This window comes from Aedes aegypti, chromosome 1 (assembly GCF_002204515.2).
Source record: "Aedes aegypti strain LVP_AGWG chromosome 1, AaegL5.0 Primary Assembly, whole genome shotgun sequence".
NCBI classification, from domain to species: domain Eukaryota; kingdom Metazoa; phylum Arthropoda; class Insecta; order Diptera; family Culicidae; genus Aedes; species Aedes aegypti.
Genome location: NC_035107.1, coordinates 61,635,149 through 61,661,696, shown reverse-complemented (window position 1 = coordinate 61,661,696; position 26,548 = coordinate 61,635,149). Strand labels below are relative to the sequence as shown.

Here is a 26,548-nt window from a genome sequence, read left to right as displayed (position 1 = left end):
GAAAGCGCAAAATAGGTGCAGGAAAAGCTTGGTTGCCAAAGCCGTGACTCCCGGTGCCGGACGATTTTACAGCAGGAGATTCTCATTTGACACTTTCCCGCATGCGCATCAGTTTGTTTTGATTTGATTTTGACGACAAGTCAGTAAAAAACATCAACTACTGAATAGTCGGTAATTGTTTTTACTGACTTTTCGGCCTGTTCGGTAATGTTGCAAAATTGGGTCTGACAGCTACCGTAGTTCAGTAAAAAGTAAAATTTATTACTGAACCTCAGAAGTTTTCAATTAAAAAGCTGAAAGTTCGGTATTTTTTATGATTTACAATTCGTACCCAGTATAAAAAATTACCGAACAAGCAAATCGTGATTGAGTGTGTATTGAGTATAAGGTACTTAAAATTTTGCACCAAATTATCCACTTGCGCCACCATGGTGGGGTAAAAGGATCACCAATAAAAAAAATCTGTTCTCAAAACAAATGTGGTCTAATTATGTATTGTAAGAATGATATTACTCTCGTTCTTGTTATTAGTAACTAGCACTTACGTTTTGATAATTCAAAATTAAAAAAATATTTGTTTTTATCAAAATTGTATGAAAAATATTTGTACATTAGTTCACACTAATTCGTTAAAAAAATAACATTGTGACTAAAATAATTTGGAGAAAAATCATCCATTGATACACATAAGCTATACATCAGTATTGTAGGATTATTACTAACGATGTTTTCGGAAAACACACGTTGTTAAAAATATTAAAAACATTTACTTTTGTATTACAAACTGAAATCTTTTTATTCTATTTATGTTTATATCAGTATCATCTGTCTAGAACAATTAATGTGGTCAAATAAGGTACAATAATATGCTTTCAATTTGAAAATTTGTATATTTTGCTCTTTTGCAACTCAGCTCAGATAAACCACGAAAAGTTCCGTGTTAATTTTAAATTATTATTCTTCTATATTTTTTTACACCAGAAAGGTTAAAAAAAACTTTTATGTGAATTAATTCATATTTTTCATGGTCAATTTGACAAAGTTAAGCTGGGAAATACATTTGCGGATATTGAAACTTATAAAATTCTCGTAAGCAGTCTGCCAATAAATGATAATAATACTTGATCCACTTACCCCACCCCATTTAAAAGTAGGGGTAAGTGTACCATGTCCAATATATCTGTATTTATTTATAAAAATCACATATTTTTCATTGTGATTCACTCAATTGGAACTGAAATGCTCACCATGTGTCGAAAAAATTAAAAGTATTCGATTTTAGACAGAGATACAATGGATTTTTGATTGATGGAAAACAATTTTCAAATTAATTGTTTTTTGCGGCTAACAAGTTTGCTTGTGTTAGTGTACGTGTAGTATCAGTTTTACAATAGTATCAGTGTATGTATAAAATATAACCTAAAACGAAGCAATGGAGCGAAAACATTCAATATATTCAAGTATTTATGATTAATATGGACAAATGATCCACTTACCCCACTGATACACTTCCCCTACTGTACCTTACTCAAAAGTGAGTTCATTTCACTCAATTCCGGGGGTTCGTGTGTTAACCTAATTTTGAGCTGATGGGGTAGAAGGTGTTTTCATTTGCAGCCATGTGAAAAAATACCTACTGGCTAAGTTCTTTTAACTCAATCGGCAGACCAAAAAACTCAACTTCCAGTACTGTGCCACTTACTCAAATTTGAGGTAACCCACAAAGGTTGGGTTTTTTGGGTTGTTTTGCTCATCGCTCTCTAACAACAATAGAAGGATCGAATGAAATAGGGAGAGAAAAATAACTCAAAAGTAAGTTAAAAAATATTCAAATGTGGGTTTTCCGTTTTCTCCGTGCAGGAGCCAAAAAACAACAACACAAGAAAGCACGCTCTCGACATTCGATTCGCTCGATGCTTTTCAAATTAGGCGCTGTCTTTCTGCTATTCGGGACTACGAAGCTGCTGATGTTTTCGTCGGTTTTCTGTTAGAAAAACAAGGAGAGATATATGTTTTGCTTTTTTTTTCACGCACACGATGACAGTTCCTTACGAGGTTTTCCATAAGTGCGAGTGCTTTGTAAATCTCTTTTTGTTTCGTAGTCGCGAATTCCGGTTAGCAACGCCCGATACTGTTCAGTGTGATGATGCTGCGCAATGTATTAAATAATATTGTGCTCTGCAAGATAAATCCACGTTATGCGATTATCTGAAAATGACTTTGCGTTTGAATTGCGCGCATATCTTCTGCGCGTTACCGCCGCCGCTGGATGTGGATTTAATATAAGCGCCGCAATAATTTAATTTAGCCGCGCACCGCTAAAGTCGCCCTTACATTTACGCCATTCGCCCTGAATCTAGGAAACGCTTGAAATGCAAAGAGACGATGATCGATCAACCACCCGCCGCCCGCCGCAGTCATCATCAGTAGAACTGTCTGATGATGAAATAACTGTCATTCCGCCATTATCAAAAGTCGAAATTGCACGAAACTGACGGATTGCGAGGAAAGAACACTGAACACTGACTGGACATCGCTTGTGCTGCTCGTTGTTCCTCGAAATTTGCCTCATCTCGGCGGAAACTTGGCTAGCGAGTGTTGTTACCAATAGGACGAACTCCGAGCGGGTGAGAAAGAAACGCAGTGCAATCAACAGACCACAGGAAAAATGTCCCTAAACGAAGGCGAGGTGAAGCTTTCGCACCGCACCAGGAAACGCGTCCGGGAAGTCAAACGAAAGGCCCGTCCAGGTAGGTCGGAATCGGATTGTGAATCAGCAGGCATAATCACAAATGGGGTGGTGGTCCGTTTCAGAACTGGCCGACAAGAGCGCCTGGGTGCAGCTGGAGTACCACAGGAAGTTCGACAAGTTCCGGGAGTTCGAGGACAATGTGGAGCGGATCCACGTAAAGGACGTTTCGCCGCGGGAGTTCATCGAGCGGTTCGAGTCGATCTACAAGCCGGTGGTGATTGAGGGCATTACCGAGGGCTGGAAGGCGGAGTACAAGTGGACGCTGGAGCGGCTGGCCAAGAAGTACCGGAATCAGAAGTTCAAGTGCGGCGAGGACAATGACGGGTATAGCGTCAAGATGAAGATGAAGTACTACATTGAGTACATGAGGAACACGACGGATGATAGCCCGCTGTATATCTTCGATAGCAGCTTCGGAGAGGTATGTGCGAGGGGTGGGAAAAGGGGGGGGGGGTGGGTTTTAAGGGATGTTTATCGATCCTTGGGCATTTGGGTCATTGTTGGCCAATCCAGAGCTGGCAGCAGGTCTTTATTTAGAGACTTGTCTTCGTTTAAGCAAAATGCTTATTAAATGCACTATTTTCCTCTACTCCTTGCAGTAAATTCTGGCTTCAGTGGAATCCTCAGAATCTCGCGCGATTATTCTCCAGGAATTCCTTTTAAGATTCCTCGAGGAAATGCCTTAGGAATTATTCGAAAGATTTCTCCAGAGATTCTTTTTGGAATACTCACAGAGACTTCCAGAAATTCCTATACAGATTTTCCACAAATTTTCCAAATGATTCGTCCAGAGAAAGAACATTTTCTAGAATTTGCTGCAGGAAATCCAACGCAACTATGTTCAGTAATTTCCACTGGGATCACTCGGAAAATTTTCCCAGATCTTCAAAGTCTACAACAGGAGCTCTTTCGAGAAAATTTGTGTTTTTTAAATTTTTAAAACTAAGGAATCTAAAAGAACTTCTTCATGAATTCATCCAAAGGCTTTTGTTCGCGTTCACTACACGGTCTTTCGGACACTGCACCTAAAACTCGTTTTTAAGATTAAAACATTGAAAAAAGACGCAGACATTGTCTTTAGCCATTAAAGCTGCACAGACTGTAAACTTAACACTAGACAACGGACAAGCATGCTCCAGTGGTACAGCCGTAAAACTTTCCTGACGAAAAGTTTCAATGGCTGAAGCGGGAATCGAACCGCACCCACGATGCGGTTAAATGCCTGACGACACTAACCGCACGGCCACGAAGCCCACAAGTTTACTATAGGACTGTTTGTTGGATAATTATTTATTAACTTCATCTGTGGCTGCTTGGACACGCCAAGAATTAATCTTCAATATTAGCTTCCTTTTCCAGAGCAGCCTAGATAGCCGCGTAGTGTCGGTAGCGATTGTTTCAATTGGCTAAGAATTAACACTACGGACTGCCTGTTCCGGTGGTAAAAGTCCACCTCACAGGTGACCCTTAATTCATGCGGCTTCAAGCTTACCGTTCCTAAGAATGAATGGTTAGTATCATGGCTCCCTCCACAGTATTGTGCCCTTCCTGTGCTACCCGGAGCAATGGTGTAGATGACATTGTGTTTCTCCAAGATAATCGGCTGCCCTTCTTCAGTCTCAATCCTGAAACTAAATAAGGGTGGGATTATTAAGGTGAAGATGCATCGAAGCCAAACCTCAAATTTTCAAGAGCACACATCTGGAGAACCGAACACTCGTTTGAGCTGAAAACTTAATCGATTGGTCACCACCAGCGAGTGACCAATCGATTAAGTGTTCAGGTTAAACGGATGTTTGGTTCTCCAGATCCGTGCTCTTGAAAATTTGAGGTTTGGCTTCGATTCATCTTCACCTTAATACGTTGTAATTTAGTTTAAATTTTCATTTTTATGGTTTCGCATTATGCGTTTTACACAGTGTATTCAGTGCTTCAAAAGTGTTACTAGGATTATGCTTCAGAATTATCATAAATTCCTCCAGGGAGTTAAGGCCGCACGGGACGTCATCATAATCACCCTATCCTTTTCAAGAAGCAAATCCCAAGAACCACTCCATATATTGATGCGAAAATGTATCACTATGATTCTATATATGTAGTGCACAACCCGATAAATTTTCAGCTTCATCGGTTCTCTAAAACTCGAGATTTGCTTCCACAAAGTTTTGATGATTATTGTTAGAGTGAGACGAAAGATAGGGAAAATAACACGGTCTCCCGTGTCCCCTTAACTGATATTTATTCAGAGTTTGAAACAACACATTTCTCTAAATACCTCAGCATGAATCCCTAAAGTTAAACTTAACAGATTTTTTTTTTTCATTCCCGAAAGAAAATCCATGGAGATATATTTTTAGAAATTCTTGGAGGTATCACCAAAGAAATCAATTGATTAATTCCTAGGGAGTTTCCTGGAGAGATATTTATTCCTTAGTATATTTCTGGAAGAACTTTTAAAGCAATCCCTGAAGGAGTTTCTGAAAGATTTTACAAGGTAATTCCTGGTAGATTTCGTTGGAAAAAATCCTTCGGAAATACTGGATGGAATTGATGGATAAATTTCTTTAGGAATCCTCGGAGAAATTTATATTAGATTATTGAAGTGATTGCTGCAGAAATCCCAGGACGAATGCCTCGTAGGGTCCCTTCAGAGATCCAAGGAAGAATCTTAGGAGGAAACACTGGCGGAGTTTATAAAAGAATTTATTGAAGATACTCTATAGGAATACCGAAGGATAACCTGGGGGATCCTCTCGGAAAATTACAAGCGGAATCTCTAAAGGAATTCCTGCTGATCAAGTTTTGATGAATTTTTTGCAGTATTTCTCTTGGAATCTGATTTCTGATGGAATTCTTGGAGAAATTGTTGGTGAAATTCCTGCAGGAACTTGATGAATCCTTGGATAAATTGTGGGTAGTATCTGTATAGAAATGCTTGAAGTTTCGCTGGAGGAATTCCTTAATGAATCTTTGGAGGATTTTTTGGTGCAATTCTTAAAGGAAGCATTGGATGAACCACTGGAGAAATCCCTTGGGAAGTATTTGTATAGATCCCTGGAGAAATCTGTTGAAAAATTGCTAGAAAGAATAGCTGAAGAAATTCCTGGTGGATTTTCTGATGTAATTCCTTGAGGAATTTGAGGAGGAGTCCTTGGAGCAAGCCCTTAAAAAATCCTTGGGGGAATTTCTGGCAATGATTTTTTTTTTTTTTTTTTTTTTTGAGAAATCCCCTTAGAAGTATCTAAAAGAATTCGTGATGTGATTCCTGGGTAACGCGTGATGGAATCCTTGGAACTAACTTCTAGAGAAATTTCTAAAAAAAATGTTATAACAATCTGGAGAAATCCTAGGAGGCAGCCTTGGAGGTAGCCCTGAAGAAATTCCTTGGGATTTTTTAGGACAGATCTTTGAAGGAATCAGTGGTTGAAATCCACAATATTTTATAAAGGAACCTTTTAAGGAATCTTTGGAAAAATTCCACCTGAAGGTATGCCTGAAAAATGTTCCCTGGAGGAATTTCTGGTTGAATCTGTAGATAAATTTTCTAAAGGAATTATTGATAAAATTCGTGGTAGAATCCCAGGAAGAGCTCTTGGTGGAATTCTTAGTATAGCTTATGCAGAATAACAAGAGGAAACGACTAAAAGATTCTGAAAAAAATCTCATGGCCATTCTCATATCAATGACTGTCCAGAATATTTCCCGAAAAAGACCCGCCATGATTTCTGAGTTTTGCCATAATATTTCGTACGAATTATTATAACTGAATTTCCTCTTAAATATTTATTTCTTCCGGTACTTAAATGTTGAAAGTTCTTCTCTTCCTTACTGGGATTATTGCCAGAAAATCGCGAAAAGATTCTCCCTCACAGCCACAGCATTCGAAAAAAATTACAATCAAATATTCACTAGACTCGGCAAGTCGGAAAACATGCGAAGAAATATCGTGTTGCTGCAACCAACCTTGACAGTCGGTCAAACGGTTGTATCAACATATGTCGGTTTGACTAACTTGAGGGCGGAGTCAATGTTGGTCAAACCGTCTGAGCGTCTGTGGGCTGCATAAACGGTATGATGTTCGGCTTCTTGAGGGTCTCGATAGTAAACGATCTTACCGAAACCGATGTAAAGCGAGAGCCTAAGAACGGCAACAATAATGCGTAGGAAAGAAAGGGTCTTTAGAAGAGATGTCCCGCTGGAGCAGGGATGCCAAGTCAATTTGTCAAAAATCTGGAAGATTTTGAAAATTTCTGGACAAACATTTGAAAAGGGCCCAAGAGGTCTTGAGCCTTTTTTTAGAAACGTTGCTGTTGAGCCCTTCTTAGCCCGCCCACGCAAACTAACACCACTATCAGAAAGATTGATGTTAGCTCTTCCTGAAAGTGGTATTGGTGAGCGTGATCGAGTTGAATTGGGCTCAACAGCGCCTTGCAAAGCCAATGTTTACCAATGTCGATGTGCCCTTTTGAAATGTTTGTCCAGATTTGTCTGGAAAAGTCTGGATCACTTATGTCGTATATTGAGAACCTTACAAATTATTTACAAAACCTTACAAATTCATTTGAAATTTTATCTGGATCTTCCAGATTTTTGTAAAATGGGAACCCAAAAATCTGGAATATTCCAGACAAATCTGGAAGGAGAAATAACGAATCGTACGACACGAGATAAACACGAAGCCAATTGCGACCGTAGTTTAGCAGAGAGACATTGCTGCGAGCATTGCGTGTGATCATTCTTTTGGCGAACGTTAGTGGGATTGGACGCGTTTCTCTGTTGAAATTTTACAGTGGAAATATTTAACGGTTCAGTGTTTTATTGGTGCTGGCGATTTTCTGCAATTTTCTGCGAAAATCGTCAAGCGTTACGACAATGACCTCAATAGAAAATACGTCTTCCATTTTGTGGTGTACCTATTTACCACATGATGAACCTTCCCCAACGGATGATTTCTATCGAGTTGTCGTACACTGCCTATGGCTTTCTGCTGATGGTAGGCAGTGATGCTAATGCTCATCACATCATCTGGAGCAGCTCAGATATCAATTTGACAAGCTGCAGTCTGATGGAATGCTATAACCTTCATGGTATCTGCTATAGAAGAAGTGTTAGTCATAATGCTCATCTCGAACAGAATCAATCACGAGTTGACAAATTGGTATGCTTGTGTGCTTGTCACTTTGCTTATAGGAATTGTTCCTCACAACTCTCTTCTCGGGATGAGTGGACATCTGGCTATTTGTAAATGAATATGTCAGATAGTCAGGCTGCTTTTAAAGTTCTTGCTTCGGCCAACTCAGGGTAAAGCTTGTTATCGCACGTCGAACTCAATTTGAGGAATTGAATTCAGTGAACTCTGTAAATCTTGTATGAGTCCTGGCTATTCTTTCGTTGCTGGGATTGAATTGGATAATGAATTAGCACCCAATGGGGCATCGCATGACTTCATTGGTCCTCAGGCAGCAATTCCAATTTCGAAGTGCTGAGTGAAGCTTCAGAAATTCTTGGGCGGCAACTCAGCACAAGTAATATTGGAATAATTTTGATGCATGTCGTCAAACAAAATTGTATATTACTGAGCCATCCCCAAAGGTGGCAAAGTATTTAACACATCTGTCAAAGCAGAATTGCAGTCTCTTGGTTACAACCTTGGCTGGCCACTGCCGATTCAACTATCGCATTGCAAATATTCAGCGTGCTGATACATTTATGTATGTGATAGTTGTGATTCTGATTATGGAATGTTTATGTTTTCGCGTAATTGCGATTCCAATTACTTGGTAAACACTTATTAAATGAATCTGATTTCAGAAACTTGAATCTTCAGGACCTTCTGTTGTTCTCAAACCGCTGTGGTAATGAGCTATAAACTCTCTTTACGCTCATGCATTTCGTGCCCTTTTTAGAGCGCTGTTCGAACCCTTTGTAGTATGGAGCTACATGCTCGCATTACGCTTATGCGATTTTCCCTCTTCAAGGGACCCCACTCCTATTTCCTCCCATCTTTCCCTTTCCTCTCCCATCGGGTAGGGGAAGGGGTGGTAAAATTTACCGAGATAAAACAAATTTCGATGAATTTTCATCACGTACGGACGATTTAGAGCATAAATCGGAGTGTTTGATTTGATACGTAGGTCAATTGAAGTGAACATATCAACGAAAACTAAGGTTTTAGAAAACCACGTTTAAAAATTAGATCTGACGTAACTTCTAGCTCGAAAGACTGAATATCGTTATAATATGATGTCAAATTTGATACCTTTAGAATTCTTTTTGAATGGGATACAATCATTAATAAATATATTTTCGGCAAGGCAATGAAAATTTTCAGAAATATTTGTTTTGCTCACGTTTTTTTGCATGATGTCCATTTTACCACCAACAGTTGTTCATTTTACCCACATAGTGCAGGCTCCAGAGAAACCTTCAGATATACAATTATGCCACAGGTTCTTCAAAAGTTTGTAAAATCTTCCAATGAAATTTTAAAAGAATTTTTCTTAAATTTGGAATTCTTGACCACTACTACCTCCAGTAATTTCCATATTAATTACTCTAAAGACTATCCTCCAGATAATTTTACACTAATTCTGCCACCGGTTTATCTAGGAGTTAAAAGTTTCCAGGTATTATTCCAGAAAAAAAAAATTGAATTCCACCAGAACTTTCTTGATAAACTCAAACTGGGATTCTTCATGGAGTTCCTCAGACTGGACCAGTGCTTTTTTATTGTATGCAGGAACCGTACTTCAAGCGTTCGAAATAACAAAATATTTGCACTATTTGCCGTAATATTTGTCGGAAAATTTGTATCGAAATTGCTTCGGAAAAATAAGAATTGTTGGAGTTTTTGGCTAAGCTGTACAAACCATAGAAACATAAGTAGCTTAGAGCGATTAGTTTAACTCTTATTCAACTAAAATGTTAATTGGGATGCAAAATTATAATCTATTCCAGCCTGACTGAACACCGACCATTTAATCTATGGATTAGTTCTCGAAATATTATCCAGGGATCCACTTCGCGGTTTGCCATTTCGGGATACGACATTTCGTGGTTAGTATCATTTGGCGACATGCCATTTCGCGGTCAGTACAATTTCGCCATATCTTGACAGTGCAATTTAGAGAACTGTATGTGTTCAAAACAAGGGTAAATCACCGATTAAAATGTTACTAGTGATATTGCCGAACATTTTCAGTGCAACTCATAGGAAAAACCACACCACGAAATGGTACTAATCGCAGAACCAAACCGTAAACCGCCAAATGATACTAACCGCGAAATAGTACACCACGAAATGGTTGACCGCGGAATGGTTTACCGCGAAATGTTGGACAATCGTCATAATGACAACTCAACGAAAAACTTGGAAATATCCTTTGACAAATGTCTGATCGAATTCTCTGAGCAATTTTTATGAAAACCAAATATCATTCAAACAGTTGCCTCTCTATAGTTCACGGTCTTTGTACCAATCGGTAGAAATGTGCAGAGAAGCAACAGTGAAATGTGGTGAAATGTACGTTGGCTTTTGTCTTCCCCGGAGATGCCGCTCAACCATCTCTGTCAAATATAGCTCGTTTTATCAAATCGATAATGGAGATCGTGTACAAAATATCCGACGAAAAATCGGTTTTTATTCGATTCAAGAACGAAGAAGCAATGCTGTTCTCCTTGGAGCATAATCCTGATACGCTCCCTTTCTATTACACCGATGGGAAGACAGTATCGACGTATACTCCACTGCACTGTGACGTCACGCATCAATTTTGACAGGTACTGGTCCTGTTGTTTACAGTTTGAACTTAGTACTTTTTTTGAATCATTCTTAATTTCGTGAAAGTTTGCTGCGAGGAGAGGTCAAATCCACTGCAGATACCCACGGATCGTATTATTCTATCTTCCTACCGTGGAAAATCGTCACCATCAGCATGCTGGTGATAGAAATGCGAAGATGAAAAAATGATGGAAAAAACGAGTCCGAAACGTAAACAACAAGACCAGCAGCTGTCAAATAAGTGAGGTTAGGCTCGTCATATGCAGCGCTCTATATCCGTGGCGGGAGGAAATGCTCGCTATGTGAGAGTGTTTGATTTACCACCAGAGATAGGGGCGGTCCATTAATTACGTAAGACAATTTTGGCGGTTTTTCGAACCCCCCACCCCCATGGTAAGATTTTTTATATTACAAATAATTTGTATGGCGCGTAAGAAATCACAAAGAGGCAGCGGTCAATCGATTCAGATGCTGGAAATCAACAAGTGAAAAAGCAGAACAAAGTGGACTCATCATCAAGCGATAGTGACAGCAGTCTGAGCTCGATTCCTGAACTATCTCTCGAAAAAAGAAGATTTACACGCTAATATTAAAGTACCCTCTAAATGAGTTCCATGTACCCATTTTTTTAATTAGTATGGAAATGTCAGAAGAAGGGTATTTTTCAATGACGTGAAAAAGGGTATTTAAGCCCCATTATGAAGTATCATTCCTCGTAAAAATAATGGGTAATTAGTGCACATGCTAGTTTGGTGCCATCATAACCTGCATTGTTTATGTTTTCCCTCGCTGCTATCCGGAATTAATGAAATGTTGGTATTCAATGTGGAAATCACCGAGTACATAGTTTAATACTGCCTCTAAAATGGAACGTAATAAACTAACCATCTACACATATATCAGCCACGTAAGTAATGCCGGTATTTTCTTTTGGAATGACGATCTTCACAATCCGGTTCTTTGTTTCAGACATTTCAACATCCTTTTGGATGTAGTCCTAGAATATTATTGCATATAGCGGGCACGGACACGAACGGCAGTGTACAGCCATACCCGTGGAATAAGTTGTCTCTAAGTGGCCGGCTCCAAGGAGAATGTTTTCACGCAGACAAAGTGAACCAGCATCTTCAATAGCATGGCCCAGAGTGTTTGGGAACTTCCGGGAAGAGAAATGATTCATATAATTTGTATATTTTAATATGAATGATGAATATATTACATTGTGTTATAAATTTTCAATAGTGCTTTATACTTTTTCCTGACCTTTTCCTTGATTCTTGAAAAAGCTCAATCTGCGGCAGCATTCATAAAAAATGAGGTTTAATTACCCATTTTTTATTTTGAAAACCAAGAGTGAAAAATACCCATTATTTGAAGTTCGAAGAGGATACTCTTTAATGAGTAAAGCGACTTTACTTTTTTAATGAGTTAAACCATTTTTCTCGAAAATGGGTACATGGAACTCATTTAAGGGGTACTTTAATGTTAGCGTGTAGAGTTCCGTCGTATGAGTGGATCGAAGGAGAAAATGAACGGCATCAACTGATAGAGGAAGATAAAAGAAGAATTACTGAAGCACACAATTTAGCTGTAAACTTAGTTGAAGTATATCATGAATAGTTTTATTGTATTCTAGCATAATACAAATATGTGTATGAGTTTATGATAATTTTGATTTCGGCTCCGCAAAGTGCTACACACGAAACGAAATAAACGAAATTTGAAAAAAATATCATTCAAACAATTCTCTAGGAATTTCTCCATGTATTCCACGTGGAAGGTCTTTTAAAGTGTTTTCCACCAATTCTTCACTGTTTAAGAGTCAAGGGTTTTCCAATTCTCTGACTTTGGTAATAAGGGCTCGTAACGACTAACTGCCTTGAAAATAGGATCCTTAAAATTCAAGGATCCGTCATTGTAAGCATCGTCATTATAGAGACTTCAAAAGCAGTTTTTTTGTTCAAAACTGAAATTAATTAGATGAGAGTTGTGACGAGAGCAGGATCAAACATGTCGCGCGTAGGTCGAGTAGTGAAATGGAAAAGCGCCGCGGTTCGTTAGTAGTGTTTGATCTATTGATCGAGTCGCTTGCTCTTGCGTGGGCGAGTGATGAACACTTGTTCGGGGTACAATGCGTTTATCGAATTATATCGCGAACCCGATTAGGCGTGATTATATCATGGATCGCATCACCAACCATTGGTGACTCCCAGATCTTTACCTTATCCCACTAACCCAATATCCTTTCCATGATAACTGTGGAGATGCAGAGGTATACTCGGTCTCTTGTAACAACGATTGTCTAACTAACATTCCTTCCCTTCCCCGATGACCGTAAGGACGTGGCCGGCGCCGTTATTGACTTTTAAAATTTGAGCTCTCGATTTGTGCACATTGAAGAATGGTAAGCTAATCCCAAGCCCCATTCATAAATTCCCTGTGCAACTTCGATTGTTCTGGTCAATCACGGAGTAGCAACTACGAATTGTACGGTCATCTATGCTCATGCTCATGCTCAAAACTGAAATTAATTAGATGAAAATGTGTTCTTTGTGTTTCGGTTGGAGAATAGATAACACCATTCCATGTAAACTTTTTTTAGTTTTTAAAGAAAAAACTACTTTTGAAAATTATCAAATCAGTGATGGATCCTGCCCCTTAAATACCTCCAGCCTGAAAAAAGGGACCAAACAGGAATCAAAAAGAGATCAAATAGAAACCAGAAAAATAAAACGAGACCTTACAGGAACTAGAAGGTAAATCTTCATCATAGAATCAGACCAGTTATTTCTCTACCTTTTGGCAATTCAGTATGACTGCACATATTACTGTATGAATTTTCATGATTTTTATTAGGAATATTCTCAGATATTAAATTAAGTATTTTCCCAAAGGTATCAATCCGTAGATTTCTTCTGTAGCTAGTTTAGTAAATATTTCCCGCGGAATCCCTCATAGAATACTTGGATACATTTGGATACTTCAAGAATTCAACATGAATTTTCTCATGAATAACCGCAGAAATTATCATAGAGATCATTAGGAATTTATCCAAAAAAATTTTATTTTCAAGAAAATCTTTAGTTCTCCAAGATTTTATCTGCTGGTTCTTGCTCCGATTTCTTTAGTACAGTCAACACTCCATAACTTGATATTGAAGGGACTATCGAGTTAGGGAGGTATCGAGTTATAGAACACAAAACCAGTGCAAGTACGATTCAAGGGACCATCGAGGTAGCCATGAAAACCAACTTTTACTATGATTCTCTAACTCGATATCGAGATACAAAATATCGAGTAAGGGAGAGTTGACTGTATATCCTCCAATATTCCCGTTTAGAACATCTTCAAAAATTCAATTTCTCAAAGATGCCTCCAGGGATTTGTTAGGATTTCCTATAAAATTGTCTCCCAGGATTTCTTTAGGATTTCAAATAGGATATTCTCCAAGAATACGTGAAGGAATCATTCCAGAGATTCCTCCTAAGATTTCTTCAGGAATTCTTCCAGTAATTCTTTGAGATATTTCTTAAGGAAGTCTTCAGAATTTTTTTTTCAGGCATTCTCTCAAAACATTTTTCTAATAATATTTTCAGGGAAATGTGAAGGTTTTTTTTCAGAAAGTACTCATTAGAGAAATTTTTGAAAAAAAAAAATACGTGAGGTTTTTTTGGAGAAAATTCTTAAGTGTAAATTCAAAAGTCACTCTTGATGAACAAGTATCTTTGAAATAATTCCTGGACACTTAAGGAAATTTTAAGAGAATTCCTTGAGGAGAAATCCTTGAAATGCTGGAGAAATTCCCAGACAAAATTCTAGAGATGCTTTATGTTGAATAAATTGAGGTTAAATTTATTGAGAAATTCCCGGAAGAGTTCCAGATTTCCTCGAATAACCCCTTAATGAATGTTTGAAGCAATTTCTGGGAGTAATCGTTTATGAATTCTCGAATCATGAACAGGTTTTTAAGAAAAAATATTAAATCTAAATTTCCGAGAAATTCTGTGGGAATTTCTAGTAGTTTCCTAAAGTAACAACTGGAGAATTCGTTAGAAGGATTAGTGAAAAAAATATCCGAAGTAAATCCTAGTACAGTTCATGGAAAAAAAAATCGAGGCAATCCCTGATGAAGTTACTGGAGGTAGTAGCGTTGCAGTCCTCATGGATTTCCAGGAGAAATTTCTCTAAGCATCTTTCAAAAATCTCTGGAAGAACTTCATGGAGAATTGGTAGAGGAATTTCTTGAAATATCCCTTTAGGAGTCCCTAAAAGTATTCCAGATGGAATTTCCTCAGAATAAGGAAAAAAGAGACTTTGAAACCATTTAAGTTAAAATAGAGACTTTAAACACCTTCAATTTAAAATATAGACTTTCAAGAGACTTGCATTGAAAAAGATACCAAGTCTCTAAAAAGAGACCTGCATCCAGCCCTGTTGGTAACGGACGGTAAAAAAACAACCCTCGTACAACGGTTCAAGACTGTATCATCTTCGAATTTATGCGAATTGCTCAATGCTAATTCTACCAATATTCTTTCACGTATTTATCATTCGAAAACATTTTCAGGGTTTCCTGAAAGATTTTTTTTAAAGACCATTCACTCCGATTATGACTTGGGTTTCTTGAGAAAATTTTTCAAAAATAGCTATAAAAGTTCTGACACTCACACTGATTCCTACCTCCAGTATTTGGCTCAAGAATGTTTACAGGGAATGCTCCAAAAAATCCGCTAGGGTTTCTTAAACAAATAAAAATTTCAGTAGAAATTTCTCAGTGATTTTCGAAGGAATCCCAGGATATATTATAGAAAAAAAAAAATCCTGGAGGATTTCGTAAAGTACATCCCTGAAGAAATTCCCAAAAACTCGTAAGGTGAAGATGAATCGAAGCCAAACCTCAAATTTTCACAAAAGAGAGAGAGCACAAAACTAGTGAACCGAACACCCGTTTGAGCTGAAAACTTAATCGATTGGTCACCGCCAGCTAGTAACCAATCGATTAAGTTTTCAGCTTAAACGGAAGTTTGGTTCTCTAGATTTGTGCTCTTGAAAATTTTAATTTTGACTTGGATTCACCTTCTTAAATATTCCTAGAGGAAACTGGTGGAATCATAGGAAAAATTCCTGATGGAATATGGGGATGAATTTCTGCAGGAATTCATGTTACATACAATTTTTGGATGAATTTCTGTAGGAATCCAAACTACAAAAACGGGAGGAATTTCTGATGAAATCCCAGAACGAATAATTTCTAGCAACCTCATAAGAAATCCCTGGAAAAGTTCCTGTAGGAATTTCTAGAAGATTTTCCTACTGTAATCTGTGTGCCTCTGGTAAAATTTCTGGCGTAATCTGAAGATAAATACCTACAAGCATTCCTACAAGATAATACTACAGGAGTAATTCCTGCAAAAATCACTGTTAGGAATGTCTGAAGAAATCCTTGAGCAATGCTTGAAAAAACCTTTAAAGAAATACCTGAAGAAATCTTCGGAATAAATCCTGAAAGAATCTCAGGGTCAATTCCTGAAAGAATTCAAGGATGAATTTCTGAAGAAATCTAATGGAATTTCTGGGAAAATCCTTGATCAGGAATTCCACCAAGACTCCCGGAGGAAACTCTGTTAGAAATCTTGAAGGAATTCCTTGAAGAATTGTTGGGAGTATTTGGTGAAATTCCTGGAGCAATCACTGATGCAATTCCTGAATAAATCATCAGTGAAATTCTAGTAGAATTTCTGGTCAAATAACTGGTTAAGTGCCTGAAGGAATCCCCGGAGCAATTGCTTAAGAACCTCTTTTGGGATTCCCGGAGGAATGCCTGGTAAATTGGTGAAATTAGTAGAGATATTCCTGGTGAAGTTCCTGATGAAATTTCTGGAGGAATCCCTGGTTGAAATACTGGAAGGATTTATGATTGCATTCCTGAAGGGATCTCTGATAGAATCCCAATTGGAATTCCTGGAGGAATGCCTGGTAAAATTTGCTGGGAGTTCCGTAGTGAAATTATTGAGTATAATTCCAGGAGATAACCGTAGTGAAATTTCTAGAGGAATCTCTAGAACCTTCGGTGGATTTCCTGAAAGAATCCTTGGGTAAATTTCTGGAGCAATCCATGTCTAGTTAAATGCCTGGTGAGATTTAGGGAAGAATTTCTGATAGATTTTTTTTTGTGGAAAGCTCTGGTACAGTCAGGTTTTTTTTTACGCGGGGGATACGTACCACGTAAAAAAGTCTCGATAATTCTCGACGAATCATGAAAAAATAAGACTAAGTATTCTGCGTTCATGGGTCCTCTCATGGCGTAGTGTTAACGCGCCCTAACTAGAGATCAGGGAGTTGTGAGTTCGATTCTCACTGAGAAGACGTGTAACTTTTTCGCAAAACTTCACATCAATTTGTCCATTTAATCCAATTGCAAAATATATGTAATGTTTAGCTTTCAGTAGTTGTTAAACTTCCACTCGGCTGGTTAGCCGTAAACCACGATTCATAATTAAAAACAAGTAAGTATTTGATGTTTTTATATGGACTGCGTAAAAAAGACCTCTGACTAGTCTATTTGAATCTGTATGAAAAATGATGAATTTTGAGCTGCCGGATGAAGGTCTTATATGATGTTTATGAAATTACCTCACTACGCCCTAACGTAACCGGTTTTGAAATATTCCGGAATGACCAAATCCAATCGTTCATAACTTGATGTTAAACGTGATATTCTATTGCAGCACCATCGCCGGAAAAAGCTCCTGGAGGATTACGACATACCGTTGTACTTCCGAGACGATCTGTTCAAACATGCCGGAGAGGAACGTCGACCGCCCTATCGGTGGTTCGTGATGGGTCCGGCTCGTTCCGGAACCGGTATTCACATCGATCCACTGGGGACCAGTGCGTGGAATGCGCTGGTTAGCGGCCACAAACGGTGGTGCCTATTTCCGACGCATACCCCGAAGGAACTTCTGAAGGTTACCGGAGCGATCGGAGGCAAACAGCGGGACGAGGCCATCACGTGGTTCAATCTGATCTATCCGAAGACGAAGCAGCTGGACTGGCCAAGCGATTGTAAACCGGTGAGTCGGAATTTTTAGTAACTACTTATGAGTTCTTTTTTGGAAGCTAACATTTCCTGTTTTCAGTTGGAGATCCTCCAGAAACCGGGCGAAACGGTATTCGTTCCCGGAGGATGGTGGCACGTCGTGCTGAATATGGACGACACGATAGCCGTGACCCAGAACTTCTGCAGCAAAACCAACTTCCCTGTGGTGTGGCACAAAACCGTCCGGGGGAGACCGAAACTGTCCAAGAAGTGGCTGAAAGTTCTACAGGTAGGTTTCTTCCTTAATGCCATAAAAGTAGGACTGATAACGACTAAGTGTTTTGTAAAGAGGAACTTCAGAAACCTCATACCAGAACAAAAAGAGAGCAAACTGAAACCAGGACATACTTGAAGAGTTTTTAAATAAACTCCCTTAAAAATTGTCTAGGTATTCATCTAAGAGATCTTCTGAGAATCTCCTTAGGGATTCTTCGTGACATAGCGCCGTGTATTACTGCTCCTAGTACTTTTACATGGTTTTCTCCAGCCATTTAATCGGACTCCAAAGTTCACTTTAGGTGTTATTTCAATTAATCCAACTTTCACGGATTTTACGAGAAATTCTTCTATAATTATGTTCACTTCAGCATACCATTCAATCAGAAAGTTTTCCAAGCATACCACAAGAAATTACTTTAGAGATCTTCTCTGGAATGCCTCCGAAGATGCATCCAGAAATTTTTCAAGGAATTCAAGAGAATTCCTTCATTGATTCTTTCATGGGTTTTCCTAGGATTAGGAGTTCTGTTTGGGCCTTCTTTAAGGACTCAATGAGCAGCTTCTCTGAGGCTTGCTAATAATGAATGAATACTATGAATAGAGTCCTGAAAAATCCATAAGGTAGTTCTTAAGTAAATCCAATAGTAATCTCTGGTGACACTCTAAAAAAATAACTGATGGACTGTTGCAAGAAAAGGCTATTGAGGATGTTTTTGTAGGTTTTCTTGGATTATTTCCAATTAATTAAATGCAAACGAAACTTTTGATCCCTGATAAACCTCGGACGGAACTTTAAGAGAAATTTGCGAACGAATAATCTAAAACTAGAAAAATGCTGTAGCATTTCCATTTTTACAATCCACAAAGAATGCCTGGACGGTTTTAAGAAAACCCTGTAAAGAGAAGTTTTCTTCCCCATGCAGTGAATTTTGATTCGAAATATCAATCCAGGATTTACACAGGGTTTACTCTAAAAAATACCAAAATGCTAATCCTGGATTTCCTTTGAAGATTTTTACACCAATATCAGTTTCTTACCGATTTCTTAATAGTAACTTCCAGTGATTCCTATAGAAGTTCGACCAAGAAAATCTCCAACGATTTATTTCAGAGTTTTTATTTAAGTAATTCGCGACAGGGTTTCCAGGAACCCCTTCAACAATTCCTCAAGATGTTCATAGGCCGGTTTTTTCAGTTATTTCTTCAGCTTTTGTATCGTGAATTCATATACGGTTTTTTAAGGAATTGCTCCAAGTATTTTCCTGGAATTATTCTAGGAAATTTTTCTAGAACTCTTCTTTTTTGAGGAACTCAATATGTAGATTCGACCAGTGATTCATCATTAAATTCCTCCAGAAACTTAGCCAGAATTTTCTCCAAAATGTCATGCACAAATTACTCCTGCAGTTCTTCTAAATCTCCATGGATTATGAAAAATCATTGGATGTACTCATGTAGTACTTAGGATTTTCATGAGAAATTTGTTAAAGAATCTTTTTAGGAATTCCTAAAGAAAGTCATGGTGGAATCTCTGGAGTAATTTCTGGGGTTATCTTTTAAAAAAGGTCACTTCTTGAAGGTATCTTGAACTAAATTCATGAAGAAATTCCGTGAAAAAGCTGTTACAAAATCTGTTAATAATTCCTGCTGTAATCTTGGAGTAAGGTGAACTGTGGCAAATACAATCTGTACCTAAATTGTCGGATAAAATTCCTGTGTACAGCAATACGAGCAGTAATAGTACGTGTAGTTCTCAAAAAATCCAATTATTCATAAAAGCATTTATGGCTGGACTCTTTGATTTGTTTTTATGGAAACTCTAATCTTCTGATTCCTGTTTGGATTAGTTTTGTTTTCTTGATTCCTGTTCGGTCTCCTATTCCAAGCCTAAGGTCTCTAAAGATCCTATTTGTATTTATAGTCGCTACCAATCCGGCTTCAGAGATTCTTACGCGACCATTTCACAGGTTCTTTTGGAATTTCATGTCAGATTCCTCGAGGAAAAGCTCTAGAAAATCTTCGAGTGATTTCTCCAGACATTTCTTCTGGAATACTTTCAAGGACTCGTTCAGGGATCACTCCAGAAATTCCTCTAGAGGGCCCTTCATCGATTCTCTCATAATTCGTCCAGCAATTCCTTCAGCGTTTTTCGAAGGGATTCTTAGAGGACCTGGATTTGCCTCAGGGAATCCTTGAAAACTCTTAACAAGATTAAACTCCACTATCTTCCAAACACATTACTCTTAAAATTGTCCTTGGATTTCCTCCTGAGATTGTCTTTATAAGGATGGCTTTAGGAATGCATCCACTTTTTCTCTGAGGATTGCTTTAAAAATCCTTTAAGGGGCCGTCCACAAATGACGTAGCATTTTTTCACTGATTTTTTACACCCCCCTCCCCCCTCGTAGCATTTCGTCACAAATGCTGATAACCCCCCTTGGAAAATACGTAGCATATCAAGCACCCCCCCCCCCTTAATTTTTTAAATTGTTTTCCTTAGCGATTGAGCTAAACCGAAACATTAAAATCCAGAAATTCAAAGTTCGATATTAATTGCTGACTGAAATCTGGATAATCTGACGAATGATGGTTTGATACACCATTGCGCTAAAAAATCATTTGGAAAACAGTTTCAACTAACGTATTTCCTGTTTGAGATACATAATTTTGGTTCGCAGTATAAATTTAATTTGGTTAAAATTAGGTTAAATTTATTTTGTATTACTTTTGCTATTGTTGAAACCAAAAACAAGTTCGGATTGATAAATCTAGCAGCAATGAGTTCAAGAAAAAAATAAAATATATTAAAGAAGGGTTTTAAACTATATTTAAGAGAAATTTTGTTGTATTAGAGGATTTTTTTTTTAATTTTTCGTGCTAAAAATACAGATATCAGTGAATATGATCAACAAAATACCTTAATTAGTTAAGGACCTCCGTAATTATTCATTAAATTCAAATCCATTCAGCAAACAGAGGCTAGATAAAGAAAAAATAACAATTATAATATTTGAAATTAACGATTTTTATACAATCATCTTTATTAGTATTTCAACTAAACTTCATCATCGTTATCTATACTGAAATATTCTTACACAAATTAAAAACAAATAAGTTCGAGTACACCATCTTTATTGGGAGAATTTGTAAAGAAATATTGGAATAAATTTGTAATGAACAACCTAAAAGAAAAAAGCACGAAAATCCTGAAAATAATGGTAAATGAGGATTCTGGTGCATCTTCCCATGGGAAAATTATCCAGATTATTATTATTCAGGTTGTTCCATCAAGATCATTGACATATCAAAACAAACTGAGTGGAGATCTCATGTAACATTGAACGCTCTTAAATATCTTGTTTTACTACAATAATGTTAATATTAATGAGCTAAAATATATTCTAAAGAATATTCTTTTGAGGACATAAAGCTCCAACCAAAAATGTGAATTAATGTAAAACAGTTGATTCTATGTCTTGTTAATAAATGTAAAAACAATATTTTTCAAGTCAAAAAAGCATTGATTTTTACTTAACTTATTTAACTTTTAATTTGTAAATTTTTAAATAAAACTAGTGGTCTCGGCAAACTTCGTCTTGCCATCAAGTTGGCTGTCAAAACGCTATGGATCGTCCCATTCAAAATGATAGTTCCGTTCCCTCTCGTGTTTTCCAATTTTTCCGGTAAATATTCTAGGGTTTTTATACATACAAATAGATCGGAACCCTTGAGAAACAAAACGGAGAAAAAATCATTCAAATACGATCACCCGTTCGTAAGCCATTTCGTGACATACAAACACCATTCCATTTTTATTTATATAGAAGATAGAAGATATTTTGGACACAAATACAATATAGAATTCACATAACTATTTAAAGCTTCATAAAATCTATTAAATTTCTTAGAATTTTTTGCATTTTATAATATTGATGTTTTGAAGCTGAATCATAATTTTTGACTTAAGTTTAAAAAATCAGACAAAGAAGTTTGATAAAAAACTTTTTTTTTTTTTTCTATCTTTATTAACGAGATTTTTAGCCCTGGGCTAGTTCATCTCGGGACCAACGGCTTTACTTCCCTTCCGAAGGAAGTCGTCACAGAATTTTTAGTGACTATCTCGGGGATGGGATTCGATCCCAGGTCCTCGGCGTGAGAGGCGTGTGTTCTAACCACTACACCAGGTCCGTCCCCGATAAAAAACTGTTTGACAAATGTTCCTACTCTTTTTAACGAAATTATTCAAAATGCTACGTCCACAAGTTGGGACCCCTCCCTCCCCCTCGTCACACATCGTCACAAATTCGAGAAGACCCCCCTCCCCCCTAAAATGCTACGTCATTTATGGACGATCCCTAAGGAATTATTTCATAAGATCATGAAGTGCCGTCTGAAATTTCTCTTAAGTATTTCTCCAGAATTCCATCTAGGGATTACTCCTGCAGTTCTTCCAAAACTTCCTCAAATAAGATATATATGAATTCTTTGAAAGTTTATTCAGAGATCCACAGGAGTTTTGTTTGTTAGTATTTTTAATAAGTCTGCTGCAGTCAGGGTTACATAACCTAACCGGTAATTAAATGGTTTATCTGTACATAATAAAAACATGGATAAAATGGCAGTGAGCGCAATTAAGAGCGTGCGCGAAATATGGGTGCGCTGCGATATCTTAGCAAAGTATCTAGAAACTTCTTCGAGAATTTCTAAAAAATCCAGGAATTGCTTCAGAGATCCGTATAGGATTTCAGGAGGAATTTCTACAGAATTTTCATTAGAGGTTACTTTAGGATTTCCTACAGAAATACCTTCTGGATTTTGTCAGGAATCTCTCCAATAAAATTTGAAACAAAATTTAGACATAGACAAATTTCTCAAAGAATGCCTGAAGAAATTCAAATTAGGAGGAGTCACCAAAGTAATTTCTGAAGTTATCGGTAAATAAGTTCCTGGTTAAAATCTTACAGGAATCCTGAACGACAACTTTAGAGCAAATCCTAAGTTATCCCTGGAGGTATCATTGGAGAAATTACTTGTTGAATTATTGAAGGTGTCCTAAACAACATTTTTGGTTAACACGATTTTAATACACCAGGACTGGATACTCTCATGAGAAATTTCTAATCATATCTTTGAAAAAGTTCCTGCTAGTATCTCTGGAGTAATTCCTGGGGTTATACTTAGAAAAAAAAAAATCAGGATCTATTCAAGCATTAGGGTCGGTATACCCGGGAGCAAACCATTTGGCATAATGGGGCTGTCCATTTATTACGAAAGGCAATTTTAGGGTTTTTAAAAAAAACCTTCCTCCATAGTAAGATTTTTTGTATGAAATAATAAAATAAATTGTATGGCGTGTAAGAAATCTCAGACACACCCTCCCTCCAAAACCCTTACGTAATTAATGGACGCCCGGATAAAAACGTATCATTCCGTGAATGGAATAAACCATTAATGTACAATATAACGTATTGGATACAATACAGCGTATTGTAATTGTATGTTGAAGCAATATTATTCATGTTTGGATATACAATTCAAAAACAATATAATATATTGTAACAGAATATTGTATTGTTTTTAATTGGTTTTATACCTTACAATTTTGGTCAAATTCCTATTTTCGCGTAAAACAACTGTTGCTTTTTTCTGTGTAGCTTTGTTGAAAGAAATAAACAAAACAAGTCTAAAAATCAAGAAATGTTGTGTGGAAAATATTCAAAAAGTCAAAATAAGTAGTTTTTTAGAAGTCACTTGACATTAGCTGACAAGCAACAATGATACAGTTTGTTGAATTGTTTTTGTATTGTACAACAATACACGAATTGCTTATCAAGACAATACATGAACAATATATCATATTGTGTTTTCAAAATGTTTGTATGAGAAAATATCTATGTTTGTATTGTTACGATACTTAACCACCCATATATTATATTGCAAAAATCTTATATACCATACAGTGAACTGTTCAAAACAATATATTGTACTGTAATTGTATTGTCATTTTACAATATACTGTATTGTATTTCCAATATATTGAATGGTACTGTTTCAATACGTTATATTGTTTTTGAATTGTATTTTTTATCCGGGCGGCCCCTATGTCATTTCATATAACGAACATTAGGCATAATAAATCATAATTAAAGCCCTTCTTTCGAAACATTGCTGTTCCTGATGAATTTTTTTCTATGAAAAATGTGCTTTATACCAAATGCCGTTATGCTGAATGACCCAGACCCCGTGTACTCTTAGTAGACAGTCCCTCATAGTCACATTTTACAGCCGTTTTGTTATGAATTATTGGACAGTATGTTTGGACATGAAGGTCCGGAGCTATTATTCTAAGTACTATTGATACAAAACAGGGCGGCATCCACAAATTACGTAACGTTCTAGGGGGAGGGAGAGTAGGCTCAAGCGTTACGGCTCATACAAAAATTTGAATATTTTCATACAAAAAGTGTTACGGTGGCCTATTTTAATATTTAAATAATATTTTTTGCATTAAACTCGATATATTTCAAAAATGGCTACTTCTAGAGAAATTATTCATATAATCATTATGGCTAAGAATCATTTCAAGATGCTTCATCGTATTTATTGTCTGTTGCACGGACAACAAAACGCGCCGCCAACTTTCAAACAGACCGACAATAAAACAAACCGCCAGCAAACAAATCAAAGGAGGTTATTTTCCGTTGTGTTGGTAGGACTGGTGAAACGTCAAATTCGCAGCGGCTGGTGGCTGGCGACGATTTTGGCGACGATAAGGCAATCCATGAGACAGCTGCGAGCAGCTGGTTTTTTTGTTTACCATGAGCTTTTGACGTTTCGCGATCGGAGTGACCGTTCGATTACAAAGGAAAATGTAAAGCTCCGATAACACTCTCATGCTTTGTTTACCCAGCCGTTTCGGTTGCATGTACACTTTTAGCTGTCAGTCCTATCGCGGAAAGTCCTCATGGATAGCCTTATTACAAATCGTCGCGTCCGATAAGGTGCAAAACTTACAATATTTTGAAAAAAATCAAAATTTTGAAAATCGACCAAAAGTTGTTCTTAGAAAAACTTTTTTATTAAAAATTTCTTCATAATGAAACTTTGTCCCAATCATCTGTTTACTATCAAGATTCTATGGTGATCTCAAGACCAAGATAAAATGCTTTCAGATGACGTAAAATAATGCCACTAGCTTCATTTTTCGATTTTATACGAATATTTGCTCTTAGCTGTGCGGCTATTGGTATACCGACCATAATACTTGTAATGATGGAGACATCCTTAGTAAAATGTTCCTGATTAGTTTATTTATCTGATCCTTATCAAAACTTTTATCTCTTGGTTCTGTTTGGATTTTTATGTTGTTTTCTTGATTGATATGTGTCCTTTTTTCAAGCATTATAGGTATCTAACGTTCCTATTTTCAAGACATCAATACATACAAAAAAACAAAGTCTTCATGCGAAAAGAGTGACTAAGGGGATTGAAATGGTCAAATTTTACAACTAGTCCAAATAGCATAAAGTCGTTTGTCAAAATTAATGGAATGACTAACGGTCATTTGGCATAAAATGAAGAACAGTTTTTTAATAAGAAGCCAAAATATATTGGAATAAAAGTTAAGCCAAATGGCCATTCAGTGTCTATCATGGTTATGTCCTCTCTTTTATGGATGACCTCAGAAGTATAATAAACTTATCATGTTCGACTGACAATCTCTCTTCTTCCCGACAGGAAGTGGAACCGGAGCTGGCCAAAGTGGCGGCCGAGATCGATGTCGGCCAGAGTACCGGTGTGGCGTCGGATAGCTCGAGCAACTCCAGCTCCTCGTCTTCCAGCTCGAGCAGCGACGAAAGCGACAGCAGCAATACCGACAGTGGCCAGGAATCGCTGTCTGCCCACAAGACCAAGAAGCGCCGGAAAACCGGTGGCGGAATGATGGCCTGATTAATACTGTGAAGTTGGGTCAGCCGGAGGAAGATCGAATCAAAGTTCTTTCATTTTGATATAATATGTTTTATTTTCCAAACAGGACGTGAAGTTGAATTGCGACTTTCTTTTTAAATGAAATGCCTTGTTTCTCTGACTGCGGGGGAAAAACACGACCCTGAGTATTACCCTGAAACTGAAGCAAAAGAAATTTGTTAGGTTTACAAACTAATTTATATTGAAAATAAATAAAAAACTAGAACAATGTGAATTGATAACAAGCAAAATGATAACCTAGTAGATTAGTAAAACAAAAAAGAAATGTAACTTAAACAAAGCAAACGGAAGCAAAGCAAAGTGCGTAGCCAAATTAGGATATGAAATAGGCACCAACAAATTGGTATCTCCAAGATTTAAAACTCATTGATCTTTGACAAATACATACATATGTAACAAGTAAGAAAAAACTCCATTCGCCAGGATCATCTCCATCTGAATTACTTTTTCGAAACGGTATCAAAAGATTGATCTAAAATGGAATGAAGAACCAGCGAGAGTTCAATCATTAAAACACCTTTACAGACATTATTTGAAACAGAATCGGTATTTGTGCCTTGAGTGTTTATGCAAAGTAGCAGATGAAATTCACACAATCGCATCAATCAAGATTGTTACGAGCATACGGTGTGCAAATCGGTTAGGAATTATTAAATATAAACTGGTGTTGAGCGGAAATTTGGCAATTTTCGGAACAACTTAAAGCGTC

At 37.2% G+C, this 26,548-nt stretch overlaps 1 protein-coding gene across 1 annotated transcript; it reads left to right on the top strand.

Annotated features, from left to right (window-relative positions):
• The first annotated feature begins 2,436 nt into the window (after positions 1-2,436).
• On the top strand, positions 2,437-26,548 carry LOC5578311 (bifunctional arginine demethylase and lysyl-hydroxylase PSR). Its single transcript, XM_021837455.1, has 5 exons — positions 2,437-2,750; positions 2,815-3,173; positions 17,261-17,605; positions 17,672-17,860; positions 25,588-26,548. The coding sequence occupies exons 1-5, from the start codon at positions 2,669-2,671 to the stop codon at positions 25,798-25,800; spliced, it is 1,188 nt and encodes a 395-aa protein (XP_021693147.1). The 5' UTR covers positions 2,437-2,668; the 3' UTR covers positions 25,801-26,548.